The following is a 15,352-nucleotide window of genomic DNA, read 5'->3' on the forward strand; positions in this document are numbered from 1 at the left end:
CAACCCCTGAGCCACCCAGGCGTCCCTAATTTATAATTTTCTACACAGCTATTCAATGACCCAGAACAGACAAAGGTTTTCAGTAGGACAATCACACATGATTTTGCTAACAAAAAAAAAGAAAAAAAATCCTATATGGATCTATTTATGTGTATCTATATGTATGTGTATTTAAGGCGGAGTTCATTTGTTTTGATCACCTCTATGTACTCAGAGCATATATATGGTTTGCTTATATGTACCCATAAATATTTGCTGAATGAAAGAACAAACAAATTGCCATGAGATAAATACAGGTAGTAAAGTAGAGAAAGGGTGGCCCAGCACCTGTCTCAGCGCCTCAAGATGGTTTTAAAAACTTGCTGCAAGTTTTTAAAACCTATGGGGCATATCTTACACATTTATTTAATTTTAAGTTTGTTTGTTTTTTTTTTACTTATGGAGGTAAGACTTACAATTTCATTACTAAAATAGCTGACAGGGCCTCCCAGGTGGCTCAGCAGTTGAGCATCTGCCTTCAGCCCAGGGTGTGATCCTGGAGACCGGGATCGAGTCCTACTTCAGGCTCCCTGCATGGAGCCTGCTTCTCCCTCTGCCTGTGTCTCTGCCTCTCTCTCTCTCTGTGTCTCTCGTGAATGAATAAATAAAATCTTTAAAAAAATAAAATAAAATAGCTGACATTTTTATTTACTATATTCACAATACTATTTTAAAGCTACATATATATGCATGTTAACTCACAAAATATGAGTCAAAAGATATGACATACATTTTTTTTTTACTATAGAAGCAATAAGCATTCATTGCAGAAACATTGGTGGGTGGGGGGAATGGATGGATCAGAAAAGAAAAAAGAAATGAAAACTACCACACCAGTAACAAACTCTTTCAATATCTTGCTGTCTTTGCTTTCAGCTTTTTTTTCAATGCATATATACACTCCATTCTTTTTTAAAATATTTATTTATTTATTGGAGAGAGAGAGAGAAGGCATGAGGAGGAGGGGAAGCGGGACGGGAAGAAAGAGAATTTGAAGCAGATTCTGCGCTAAGTGCAGAGACCAACATGGGACTCAATTCCACAATTCCAAGATCACGACCTGAGCTGAAATCAGAGTCAGATGCTTAACTGACTGAGCCACCCAGGTGTCCCTATATACACGTGGTTCTTAAAAATAAAAGTGGAATTATACTATATTTTCAACTTAATAACCAGCTTTCTTCAATTAACAATGTAAGATTTTCCCACAGCATGGAACATTCTTCAAAAACATTTTTAGCAGTAGTGCAATATTCCATTGCAGGACCACGAGGTAGGTTATTTATTTAAATAACTCCTTGTTGAACAGTAGGCTCTTTCTAATGTTTTAATAGCATAAAAATACTCTGATAAATATCTTTGCACAGAAATCTTTACATGTATCTTTGGTGCTTCCTTGGAATACGTTTCTTAGAAGCTGAGTTACTGTGTCCTTATGGGGATGACCTTTTAAGAGATTTTAGATATGTATCACAACATTTCCCTCCAGAAAAGCAGAATCAGTTAACATGTTTAGCAGCAGTGCATGAGAATGTCCATTTCCCTGAAACCTCATAAACACTGGCTATCGTTATTATTACAAAATTAGCTCTTAATCAGGATTTGAGGTCAAGAAGTCTGGTGCTTTATACAAGTTACGTGGGGCTTTCCTCTACCTTTGTGAGAGTATTTTACTTATGGCCTAGTCACTTTCAGTAGCGACTGGGCAAAGGGATGGTAACATCTTCTGTCAAAATTGAAAATCAAACAAAGCAGTTTTGTAGAATTTATAATCCTCTGAGATGATGTTTTTATAGTCCTTGAGAAACACCTGTAAATGTATTCTGTGAAGAGCGATGCTTTCCAAACCTGGGTAAGCAACAGTCTCCCGGGGAAGCATCTGTAAATGACAGATTCCCAGGTCCCCTCTATGACCCATGAATGAGACCTTCTGGGGTTCACTAACTGATTATACTGTGGCTCTTTCCATTTGGTGTTACACCTAAGAACTGAACAGGCAGCGTTAATCTTGGGTCTGACAGACAAATTTGTTGCCATAAAAATGCTATCCCAAACCAGCCAGTTCAATAAGAAGAGAGAACTTCTCCAGTGAGAAGCTGAGAAAGCAGGCTAGAGAACCAGAGGCTTCTGCAAACATACCAACGAAAGCAGCAACCAGATTCTTTCTCAAATAATGTCGAGTTCTGAATTCCTCGTGGATAATGAGCACCTGAATTCTAGGTGGCAGATTTCTTTCCAGTGGTCTCAATTTCAGCACATTTGACATGGACTGAATACCCACGGCGAACACCAAGCAGCAGTGGCAGTGATCTCCAAACGGTGGCGACAGCAAGAAAACTACAGGGCTGCTCATTTCATTTCATGGAAAAGGCTAATCACAGTTTTCAATGAATATAAACAAAGGGTCCAAACTTCTCATTACAAAGACAATAGGTGTAGTGCAAATACAGAAAAATCAGGAAAGCACAAAGAACTTGATTCACTCAATAATAGTATTTCATGATAAAAATTATGAACATATTGGTCTCTGTACCATTTGGTCTATTGTTCCCCCAGACAATGAGGGTGTTAAAAAAATCACCATTATCACTGAGGGAAAAAAATAAGGTGGCAAAACATAACTCAAAAATAATTGACACCTGCTGCCTTACAGAGTTTGCTTTGAAGTGTACAGAAGGCCCTTCTCCTGGACATTCAGCTTGTCAAGCCCTAAAGTGAAGCAAATAGTGGTGTGGGCAAGAACAGGGGCTCCAGAATCAGGCTTTCCATGGAGCAAATCCTGTCTTAGCTGCTCATTAGCTGTGGGGAAGATGCTCCACTTTATGCCATCATTTAGGTCTTTGAAAGAGGCGAGGATTGTTCCAACCTTCCACTGTGAGAACCCATGAGATATTAGCTGTTGCTGGTGTTGTCCTAGCTGTTTATTCATGAATTTTGCCTAATATTTAGATTTTCCCGGACACCCAATTTACAAAATGTGTCTAAATCACAGAAGCTTGTCACAGCGTGTTCTTGCAAGTAATTATTTTTTCTTCCCCATTAACATAGGTCCTCAGTCCTAAAAGTTAGGTTCCATGGGATTAGTAGAATCCCAAAAAGGCTAAACTAGAAGCAGCTCAAGCTTAAATAGGAGGTTTGGTATTAAATCAGGAATGCTTGCATTTTCTTTTCTCTAAAAGCTAGAACGCTTTTGTTTGCAGTAACACTTTATTTTTCTCAACTCAAAGATGGAAACAGGTTTCATATTCAGAAGACAGACACTATATTTCAAACCAGTGATCTGGTTGTTTCATTTAACAAAGCTATTTGAAGAAGATGCTTCAGAGGTTCAACTGGAAGAGACGTATTCCAATTCAGTTCATGTATATGCTGGGGGATATTTTTATCAGCCTGTTTGTTCAGGAAGAAATATTGTATGAAAACTCCATACATAAAGTATAGACATTGATGAGGACCACTGTTACTTTCTAGTTTTTTAGGCACCTTTTTCATTTCTAAGGAAAGTCGCATAAGCAGCAGATGCTGCTGACACCAGAACTCGGAAGTCAGGTCACCAGCCCATGGTCCCAGGAGTCCCACATAATCACTGCTGGAGACTGCTTTCACTTGTCATCGATGAACATTAACTGAATGGGCCATGGCTGCTTTTCAAATGTATTGCTGGTGATAATGTATAGGAGACATCTTTAGATACTCATGTAATCGAAATCTTCTATTTGTTGTGGAAGATTGACTATGACACTAAATAAATATTTTATCAAAACTGGCAAGAAGATTAACTACAAGCCTCTTATGACTTACTCATAATTTTTCCTTAAAAATTATTTATTTTATGATCTCTGAGCTTCAGCGAACTTTGAATCATTATAAGGAATGGCTTATACTTTTTGATTTGTCATTAAACTAAAAAGATGGACTCACTCAAGCATTTGCGATGTCTAAACTGGAAGATCTGTAACAATTTTAATTGTGTCTAATACTAATAATAGACTCTATCATCTAGTAACTATGCATTCCAAACCCTAAATTCTTAGAGAAATAGTGTCTGATTTACTGAAAATGACCTGATAATGATACAAATAGAAATAAACTGTGGCTCCAAAGAGAGGTTCCACTTTTAAACATGCAGATCCTTGGGCCTAATCCCAGAACTACTGAAACTGTCTCTACAGGTGGTCTCGGTCTTGTATATTGTAAAAAATTCTCTAAAATATGTAAATGTGAGAGTAATTATGAAGACAAACAAAATCCAGTCAGCTGGTCATAAACTTAGCCTATTAGGTAATGCTACCATTAAATAAGCACTATGGGAAATAGTAACTACTGTCTTAAAATAAAGTTATGAAAAACACTAATTTGAAAAGATATATGCACCTTGGTGTTTACTGCAGAATTATCTACAATGGCCAAGATATGGAAGTAACCCAACCACCCACTGACAGATGAATGGATAAGGAAGATGTGGTATGTATGTGTGTCTATATATATTACATATACCAAAAAGTATTTATTGTATGATCTTTGAGCTTCAGTGAACTTTGAATCATTATAAGGAATGGCTCATACTTTTTTCTTTCATTTTTCATTAAACTAAAAAGATTGACTCACTGAAGCATTTGTGATGTCTAAACATATATATATATGTGTATATGTATATATGTGTACATATATACATACACACACAATGAAATATTACTCAGCCAATAAAAGAATGAGACTATGCCATTTGAGACAACATGAATAAACCTAGAAGGTGTTGTGCTAAGCGAAATAAATCAGACTGAGAAAGACAAACTCCATACGATTTCACTCATAAGCGAGATCTTTAAAAACAACAACAACAACCCAAACCCCAAATGAATCAAACAACCAAAAAGCAGAATCAGACCTATAAATACAGAGAACAAACTGATGGTTGCTAGAGGGGAAAGGGACGGGAGGTTGGGTAAAGTGGGTGAAAGCTAGTGGGAGATACAGATCCAGTTAGGGAATGAATAAAGTCACAGGGAATAAAAGGCACAGTAAAGGGAATACAGTCAGTGATGTTTTAATAGCAATTATGGGGACAAATGGTAGCTTCTCTTGTGGTGAACATGGGATCATGTACAAAGTTGTTGAATCACTATGTTTACACCTGAAACTAATGGAACGTTGTGTGTCGACTATACTCAAATAAAATAACATAAAATGTTACCTCCCACCCGCACCAATATTTTTAACATCTGTTAACATTTTAACAATGCTTTGTTTTTGTCTGATGCAATTTCCTTCTTGGGCTTCAAGTCATTTATTTCACCATATAATCACTGTCGGTAGCAAGCAAAAAGGTCTGTGCTCCCAGCTGCCCTCTGCCACCCCTGGATGATTCCTCTTCCACTCTTGAAACCCACCCTTCTCAAGAGACACGGAGCTCCCCACTATACTCCTTTCTACTTTGTCATCTCCCAACCCCATGACGATTCCTTCCCTGCTAATGAGACTTCTGGAACCTGGTTCCCAATCTTCCTCTCCGTGCTAACTGCTCACTCATTTATTCATTAAAATGTATTCTGAGCCATAATCATACATGAAGTACTGTGTGAGGTGCCAAGGATACATTTTTGAATGAAATAAAATTCCTATTTCCAGGGAGCTTACAGGTCAGTGACATGCAATAGGGGAAGGGGATATAGATGTGAACAGATGAATATGTAACCTGTCAGGTGGTGGTTAGTAGTTTGAAGTAAGATGATGCAGGTAGGCAATGAGTGATGAAGGTAGGCAGGGCAGGGCACTGGTGATCCAAAAAGGATGCATTTGGAGAATGAGTCAAGTACATGAGCAAACTTGGAGATGCTTGGAGGAAAGCAAGTTAGGCTAAAGGAATCCCAAACACAAAGACCCTGCAGTGGGAGCACAACCGAGGAAAATGCTGGAGGGAACTAAGTGAAGGAAAACAAGGCAGGTGATGGGGTCAGAGAGGTGGGCAGAGCCAGATGATGACTGACCTTGTAGACAATGATCAGAAATTCAAGTATTACTTAGAGATAGATGGGAACCACTAGAAGGTTTGGAACAGAGGAGTGGCTTGCTCTGACTCAGGGTTTGAAGGGATCAATCTGACCACTCTGTGAAAATGACCTGTATGTTGGGCAAAGGACTTACAGGCTGGAAAACCAGTTAAAAGACTATGGCTGTCGTCCCAGTGAGATATGATGGTAGCTCAGACCAGGGTAGAGGGGGAGGAGGTGGTAGGCAGTGGTAAGACCCCAGGTACATCCAAAGATAGAACCAATAGGATTCTCTGAGGGTTTGGAAGCAGGTGTGAGAAAAAGGATGAGTCAAGGATGATTCCTGGTGAAGTTTCTGCCTGGACCAAAAGCAAGGACAGACTTGCTGCTTACGGAGATAATGAAGACTGGGAAGGAGTTGATTTCACAGGGAAATGAAGAGTTCAGTTTTGCACATGTTAAGTTTGAGATGCCTTCTTAACATCCAAGTGGAGATCACTCTTTGTCACCTCAATATGACTATGGTGGACTTAATATCCAGGATCAGTGCTGGCAATCCAAATGCTTTCCAGGGTCAAGCAGGAAACATAAGTATTGAAGCACGATAAAGAAAAGTAGGGACTGTGGCTGATCAGAGGGTACATACCACATCTAAAGGGGAAGACACTCAGCCACTCCTAAGCGCGGTCTAGTGTAGTCATTTGGAATCTGGGCTCCAGTGTTTGTTCCTACCTCTTCCAATTTCTTTCTTTCTTTCTTTCTTTTTTTTTTTTAAGGATTTTATTTATTTATTCACAACAGACACAGAGAGAGGCAGAGACATAGGTAGAGGGAGAAGCAGGCTCCCTTCAGGGAGCCCGATGTGGGACTCGATCCCAAACTCTGGGATCACACTCTGAGCCAAAGGGAGATGCTCAACCACTGAGCCACCCAGGCGCTCCTCTCTTCCAATTTAACAGAAAGAAGAATCTGGATATTTAACAACCAAATCTTAGGAGAATAAAAAAAGTTCCACAATCTACTAGATTCTATAAATGCTCAGTTAAAGTTCTTACTACAGGATTTACCAGTGTCCTTAATTATTAATGTATATCGCAAAAAGAGATTGTGTTTAGCATTTCTCTTGACAATAAGTCCCTTTTCATGCAAAATCTCAAGGGGAAAGCATTCTTGGGCACATACATTGGGATATTCTGCTTTAAAAAAATTAAGAGTATATATTTCTTGCAGATTATGAATCATAGTTGATTTCTCTCTGTTTCTGGGTCTCCTTCTCACAAGCACACACTCACACACACATACACACACACAAAGTTAATTTTGTTAAATGTTCTAACATTGAATATCAGTCTGAAATGAAATGTAAATGGAGCAATTACTGAAGTCTTCCAACCTGTTAAATCCTAAGTGGAGTCTTGACCCTCTTATGTTGATGAAGAAACACTCAGTGAAATCACAAAGGACACTGAATCCCTTCATTTCCTACCTAACTCCTCTCCCTCCCTCACCTGTTGTGCTACATAATTTTGCCACAGGAAGGACAGCCAATTACTACTATGCACTTGGCAGATGGTCTTTGTTTTACTCAATCTATGAGGAAGGAAGAAGAGAGAGGACACATAAGTCTGGAATGGCAAGTTTGTAATAAGAAGACAAGACTAACACCATTGAAGGTCTTTAAAAATATCCTCTGGGCTTTAAAAAAAAATCCTCTGGGCTATATTAAAATATTTGAGGTGCAAGGCTTGTCCCTGAAGAATTAGAGCGTGTTGCCTGTTTAGAAGAGCTTAGAAAACAGTTGAGGAGATCGGTTCATTAAAAAAATAATAAATATAAAAATGTCAAATGTTGTCCAAAAGTTCTGTAAAAGATCAGAGAAGGGGAGAGGGCTACATGGGGTTGAGTGGTCAGGGAAAGGTCACATGAGCCAGTCCCTGAAGGGGGGATATCAGGTCAAGCAAGTGTGGTGGGAATTCTGTGTAGGAAAGACAAAGGCAGAGAGGAGGATAAGGCAGTTTTAGGAATGATGCACAGACAAGACTGTACAGGGTGGGAGGGACATGGGACCCTGAGGCTGGATCAGGTCACAGAGGTCATCAGATACCAAGTAAGGAAATCTGGCCTTAATTGTGTTGGTAAACAAGAAGAGTCTTTGAAGGTTGTGAGAATGGATCTGCCATATTAAGGAAATTCGATCTCACAAGGCCATCAGGGACACAGTGAGGCCAGAGGACTGTGCGGGATGTTGAAGTGACGAGCGTCTGGGCTAGTAAGTGGACAGTGGAAATAGAAAGAAGTGGTCCCATTATAAAGGGGGAAATAATCAGTAAAATTTGTCAACCTACTGAATGTGGAAGAGTCAAAGGAGAAAGGAATGGCTTTGACCCTGGGGTCCATGAGAGAATGATTATCCTGAGAGTGAACAGGCTTACGTGTATTGATTTAAGACGTCATGGTACATCTAAGTAGAAATGCCCAATCTATTGATTAGTGATCTAAAACTAGAACCTGGGAAGGACAGGCAAACACTGTGCATTCAGGCATCACTGAATTCTCAGCTACGGGCCGATCATTTACTCATATGATCCATCTATGAGATACAGGACGGACTCTGTTTGCATGGGTGTCATATCGGAAGAATGGTAACATTCATTGAAGACTCATTTATCACTTTCTCCACACCCCTTCCCTAGGAAAATAATCACACACCACAATAGGTGTATATGAAAACCACTGCATCATATTAGATCACAGGATCCTCACAATCTCTGATTTCCCCCAAATCACTTAGGAAGTGACTGAGACAGGAAGGGAAAAACAGAACTCTAATTGTTCTTTATTCTCTCCCCTGAGAGAGATGAACAGACACAAAACAGGAGACACAAACCAGAGGAGAAAGGATTTGGGAGAGTCTGGACCCAGTGACACACACAGCATTTAAAGTGAACTCTCCTTAAAGAATAACAACCATTTGAGCATTGTCTCAATTTACAGGAGTAACAGATATCTTACTACTTGATTCTCCTTGTAAAACTTTTCATTCATGAGCCAGCCAGGAGTCACACAGTCTACCTTCAGACCCCCGCTGTGGACCAGGGTCTTGGTTCCTCCCTGTGGTTTTGCACAGGAGCCCTGGAGCTCAGGTGCAATGGGCAGCTCAACAACGCATGGCAGATGTTTGCACAGCCATCATCCGTCTTTTCCATTTGCCACAACTCTCCAGGGTGACCTGGGTCAATCTCGTCCTTCTGTCAGCAGCTGGGAAGGCCAGGCTGCTTAAAATGTCTCTCCATTGAAACGCCCAGGGCAAAGGAAAAGTGGAAAAGCAGTAACAAGGAAGGACAGTGAGGCAGGTGAAGGAGAAACAGAAACTGCACACTTAGAAAGCATCGAGGCATATAGTTGTTGTTACTTCGTACAAATGCGGTTATTCTGTTCACTGTACTTTTACTTTCTTTTATTCTATGAACGCAAGGCAATAAACATAACTGTGTGTGATCACAGAGTGAGTTAAGGGCAAAACCGCTTCTGATGAAAGGAATGTGGACGTCTGGTTTGAACTCTACAACAAAGGACACCAGTGTCCAAAATCCCCATAGCAGAAATACCTGCCTTAGCATCTGTGACAGATATACACGTAAGGATCCTCTGATTCTTATAGATAACCCTGGGGTCACCTGCTAGAAAACGGGAGAGTCCAGGGTGGGTCTGGGACTGAGGGTTCCCTAAGAAAACACCTCCAGCAAGCAGTGCATTCCCACCATCTAGAAGAATGAATTCACATCTGGACTGGCTGTCTCAAGACCCAAATCTAGGGCACCCCAGGTGGCTCAGTGGTTTAGAGCCACCTTCAGCCCAGGTTGTGATCCTGGAGACGCAGGATCGAGTCCCGTGTCGGGCTCCCTGCATGGAGCCTGCTTCTCCCTCTGCCTGTGTCTCTGCCTCTCTCTCTCATGCTCTGTATCTCTCATGAATAAATAAATAAAATCATTAAAAAAAAAAGATTAGAAAAAAAAAAAAAGACCCAAGTCTATGCTGTCGACCACAGGGTAACTGATGTTCACACTTCCGGAAACTAGGCCATATACCTTGAACACATAAAATAGGGAGGTAAAACACTGCAGGAATAACTGACTAAAGGGAATGTTCCTCAAAAGGAAAATGTTCTAAAGTAGTTAACTTAACCTGTTTATTGTGAATTTCCAGTTACGCAACAAAAATTCTATCACAAGATAATGTTATAACGGCAGATAGCAATACTCAAGCATGTACTGGACAAAACAACTGCCTGTTTTGACAACGAAGAAAATTCATGTGACTAATTTCCCCCCTACAACCTTGGCAGGTAGGACAGCCACTCAAGTAGTAATGAAGTCACCCTGTAAACAAAAATCATGGACAGAATGGGCTCAATGGGATGATGACACAGTAATTTATTTCCTCTATTGACTCTAAGCATTATCAGAGCTCTCATTGCCCTTAAGTCCCTGATACTACAATTTTATTTGTATCCTAATTCCTGAATCTGTTACCAGATTCTGTGACATGCCAAAGAGAAGTTAGTGCTGGGCAGGCCAGTGAGAGACTTGTAGGAAGAAGATTTTTTTGCAGGCTCATATCCCCTTTCTCCTCCACAAATAGAGAGAGGAGAGTGTTCCAGTTCCTGAAGCTGCTCCTTCAGGTGCCTAGTGAAGAGGAAAGCAGGGCTTCCCCTAGCCACCCCCCCTTCCGGTGGTCTACACCCCGAAACAGGATCCTAAATAGAAAAACAAGACAGGGATCTTCATGGCATCAAGGGGTAGATCTACAGATAACAGTGAGTTTTCCTGTGGAATAAAAATCTTCACAACAGGATTTCAGAATTAATTAGCAAGCCCATCGTATCCTAAGGGTACCGTATTTCCATAAAATAATAAAATGCACTCCTGTATTATTCTCTTACCTGCCGACTCTCCCTATGGGAGGATGTTGAAGAAGAGGCACTTCTATGGGTTGGAGTGGATGTTTTATGAGCAGGGGATATGCCCTTCTCGTCTGAACTCATCGCTGCAGTTAAGAGTCTAGTTGTATGCACTTAAGACCATCCCAATCGTGTCTCAAATTTGCAGACAAAGGAGATGATTTTTCAGCTTTAGTTCCATTTCAGGAATCAGGCTTGACCAGAAAAGAGAAGGCAAATATTGAAGGTGTCCAAAATACCTAAAGGTGAAACAAGAAGAAAAACAAAACACCTCGTGTAATTAAAATACAAATAAAAAAATAATTATTTTTAGGGGGAAAAAAGAAACCTAAAATGTTAGGGAGAGAAAGAACACTGACACATTAGGAAATATTATTTCTTCCTCTAGATTTTAAGGTGGAGGCTAAAAAAAGGTCAACAAGGAAAATGGAAAGAAACCATACGCTAAAGTCATATTCCTCCCTCACATTCTCTTTGTTTTAAAGCAGTACATCAGTTTCCTCCCCTGGAAGTTAAATGCCCTGCCCAATGGCTTAAAATAAGAGCTCAGCCCACACCTGTCTTCAGTTGAGTTCAGCTGGGTCCTGAATGTGACCTACTTGCAGAGTTTACGTGATCTGTACATAAATCATGTGATACATTTATATTAGTAACAATCTATTAACATTTGTCTACAGCCTAAATTTCTCTGAGCTCTGGAACTACTTAAATCCAACAGAAAACAGACACAAAAGGCAAAAAGGTTCATGCATTTTGTATATTGTGTGATGCAGCATTTAGGAAGGATCAAGAATACGCATACCCACCGTTATTTGCACCTCAAGACCACAGCATGCTTACATATGATGCTCAATTCAATGACCAATGGGCTCTCAAGAACCTACAGATGGACAAGCATGTTGTAAAACTGGAGTTGCTTCATTTAGCTACAGCCAAGAGTCACTTCATTTTTCACTTGGATTCATATAAGGAAAGCTTGCGCTATAAGTACTAGGACCAAAAGCTTGTGCCTGAGGGAAGCATTGTTCAATTGGTAACACTGGTTGCTTAGAAACATTATTTTTTAAAGGTAAGCATGATAGTAGAAGATGAGAAGCTTACCCAACCATCTGTGACCCAAAAGACTGACCACTAAAGCAAAATTTCCCTCTTCCAAGAAGACAGAAGACAGATTTCTACCCCCATCTTAATGATACTCCTTGAAGGAAGCACAGAACACTGTAAGTACAGATAAGTACCACAGCACAGGTGGGAAGAAAAAAACTCCTGGACATGATCAGAAAGCGAACTTAAGGTGAAAGAAAGGGGAGACCTGAACTTCAGTCCAAAGGAAGAGACAGTTAATAAAATAAAAAATAAAAAAAGAATAAAGATGTAGGAGGATATATGGCAACAGGAATGCACTGGATCTGGAGGTTAGAGGTATCCTGATCAAGTGGGTTTGAGCTGAGGTCTGAAGGCTGAGCAGGAGTTAACCAGGTGCCTGGGTGTCCGGCCTGGCACGACCAAGGAATTAGTACTGGAAATCATGATGAGAGCCGCATGACGGGCCAGAGAGAAGCAGACGCCAAGTCCCCGCAGGGCCTTGTCAGCCATGTTCACCATTTCGATTTTTTATCATAAGCCTAAGAAGCCAACAAAGGAGTGGGGTATAACCACGTTTGTGTGTTTTAAAGCATACTTTGACAGCCGTGAGAGGAGAACCAGGTTGGAGAAATAAAGAAGGTGAGGGAGGCCCAATAAGGAAGCAAGAGAGGATGACTTAGAGAGGTGGTAGGAAATTTGGCATCCAGTCCTGGCAGTTTTGTAACAGGATACGGAGGAGTGGGGGGGCGGGGGGGAGGAGGAGAAGGCAGGGTTGAGGAAGCTTCCTGGGTTTCTGGTATTCAGAGCAAGGGCTGGCCAAAGGAAATTCAGGATTGACAGGAAGTCCCATATGGTATTGACCCGCTGAGTTTCAGGTATAACCGAGGCGTTCAAACAGCGATGAACACTTGGAAAAGTAGTTCCAGAGCTCAGAGAAATTTAGGCTGTAGACAAATGTTTAACACATTGTTACTAATATAAATGTATCACATGATTTATGTACAGAGTAAACTCAGCAAGTGTATGTAAGTTTTATACAGGCCTAGAAATAGTCCTATTTTCTAAATCTGCAACATTATGTTAATGGTTGTGTGACCCTGAGTGTGTTAATCAGGATTTTAATTGTCACCTGGCTATAGAGAATATTCAAAAGAACAATCCCAATAATTAAAAGGCAAGTTATTATAAATTAAGAAAACTGGGCTCTTTAGTGAATAAATTTTGTGTGATCCCTTTCTTAAGATTTCAGCTTGTCACCACCACTTATCCCCCAAACTGGAAAGCCTTCTCTTGAAACAAAATTGGTCTTTGGGTTAATAGAGACGTCAAGAGCTGCAGCGCTCCTTCATGGGCTAAGAAATCAGGATCCATTTAGTATTGTCAAAAGGCAGTAATAAGGCAATATTTGATAGAGGATCATCTAATTCTTTTATTATATTAAAGTAGTCTAATAAGTGTGAGTAAAATTTCCCAAGCCAAGCTCTGGTGCCAACAAAGAGAAAGCAAGAACACTGCTCAGTCCTTGATTTGAAGTACTTTCTGGTCCAAGACATTTTATAAAATGCTGACACATGAGCTAAAAGCGTGGAGGTTCTGTGATGCATTCAAGTGCCCCAAAGGGATGAGGTTGAAACAATCAAACTATGAGACTGTTATCCATTTGGAAGTAAACTCAATCCAAGCTACATCAAGAGACAACATTTCCCCTTCTGAACTTTTTTTTTCTTAACTGCACCCAACTCCTAACTGCACTTACCCCATTAACACCAATGCTGACACCCACCAATTCTGGGTTTTGTTTTAAGTTTAAATGACATTTTCAGGGTAAACTACCTATGATGAAAGGGCAACATTTTGAATGACAATTATGAATATCTTGAATAATACCAGGAGTGAAGAAAAGGCAATTAAGAATATTCAATTCAAGAATAATTTTTGATATAATTGTTATTTCTATTAATTTCTGATTTTTTTAACAAAGAGGATTTCAAGTACCTAAAGTTGAAAGAGATGACCTTTAAAGGTCATTCCAATCTGATTATCAGTCAAGTATTTGACCACCTGTTCTATTTCAACGTGCATTAAAAAAGTAACTCCAAATTCTGTTAGTAGGTTATACCTATTTACTCTTTACTTCTAGAGTGTAAGAATTAGTGTGACATTAGAAAAAATTATTTCATCTCTATCAAAGCACATTTTCATAAATTGCCTAAATAAAATCCTAAAGCCAAGGAAAGCCCACAGATTTTGTTTTATATATTTATTTTTCAAAGACAATAGATTTTAAAGTCAACACCAACATAATTCCTATACTCAATGAGAAAAATTATTGTTGTTGAAAATAACAGCAATATAAGAGCTGAACATTAATTTTCCTGCCTCCTTCCTTGTTCATATCAGTGGGATCACTACAATTGTTTTTAAGTGCTATAACATCTGCATTTACACTGAGTGACATAAAATTCAGATTTATGACCCAGAGAGCTAAGTAAAGCAAGAGGCGGCAGGGAAGAGTTCTAGAAGCTGCTGTTCACAGGCACCATAAATTGCACGTGTTCAGATAAACATCTGAAACTCGACTATGTAGGCTGGGCTAAGTTGTGACATAGAAACACACAACCCCCAAATCTCAAGGCTTATGAGAAAGGTTTATTGACATGTCCTTTAGAGGTCAGCTGCACCCCTACCCTGCATCCTCTTCACTCCAGGCTTTAAGAGCAACTCCCAAGTGACAAGGGAAAACAGCCACGACAAAACATGAGAAAGTTCTTAAAGTGCTTGCTTATAGGTGGCACATGTCCCTTTTGCTCACATCTTATTGTCCAAAGTAGGTCAGATGGCCAAATTAAGGAGGATGATGCGTGAAAATACAGTGCAGCCGATATAAGGCAACGAGTACTTAGGGGCAATAATCTACTATATTCACCACAGGGAAAAATTAATAGCTCAGATGAAAACATTTAAATGGACTCTAGTTTCATCACCTAGAAATAGTCCCAGTTAACATTTGATTCTACTTTCACCAACGTAGGAAAAGAATATTCACTCTATCTGCAATATGCTTTCTCAAGCCAACAATATATTGATAATAGCTTTCTTTGTGAACAAAGGAACTTCAGTATCATGGCTCTGAATCACCACGGCCATCACACAGATATACCATGATACATTTAGCCGTGCTTCTACTGGGACATTTAGGTTGTATTCCATATATTTTGAAACAAAGAGATTTATCTTGTATTCCATATATTTTGAAACAATGAGATTTATCACAGAA

The 15,352-nt window shown here is 39.8% G+C and overlaps 1 protein-coding gene across 6 annotated transcripts in view; it reads right to left on the reverse strand.

Moving 5' to 3' along the window:
* OSBPL6 (oxysterol binding protein like 6) overlaps positions 1 to 15,352 on the reverse strand; it is a 207,210-nt gene that overhangs the window by 78,527 nt on the left and 113,331 nt on the right. For all 6 annotated transcript variants that reach the window (XM_055308233.1, XM_055308230.1, XM_055308234.1 and 3 more), the window contains exon 3: positions 10,972 to 11,228. In XM_055308233.1, the coding sequence (XP_055164208.1) occupies positions 10,972 to 11,073 (102 nt within the window). In that variant the 5' untranslated portion in view covers positions 11,074 to 11,228. The remainder of the gene's footprint in view (positions 1 to 10,971; positions 11,229 to 15,352) is intronic.

This window comes from Nyctereutes procyonoides, unplaced genomic scaffold (assembly GCF_905146905.1).
Source record: "Nyctereutes procyonoides isolate TBG_1078 unplaced genomic scaffold, NYPRO_anot_genome, whole genome shotgun sequence".
Taxonomy (NCBI): Eukaryota; Metazoa; Chordata; class Mammalia; order Carnivora; family Canidae; genus Nyctereutes; species Nyctereutes procyonoides.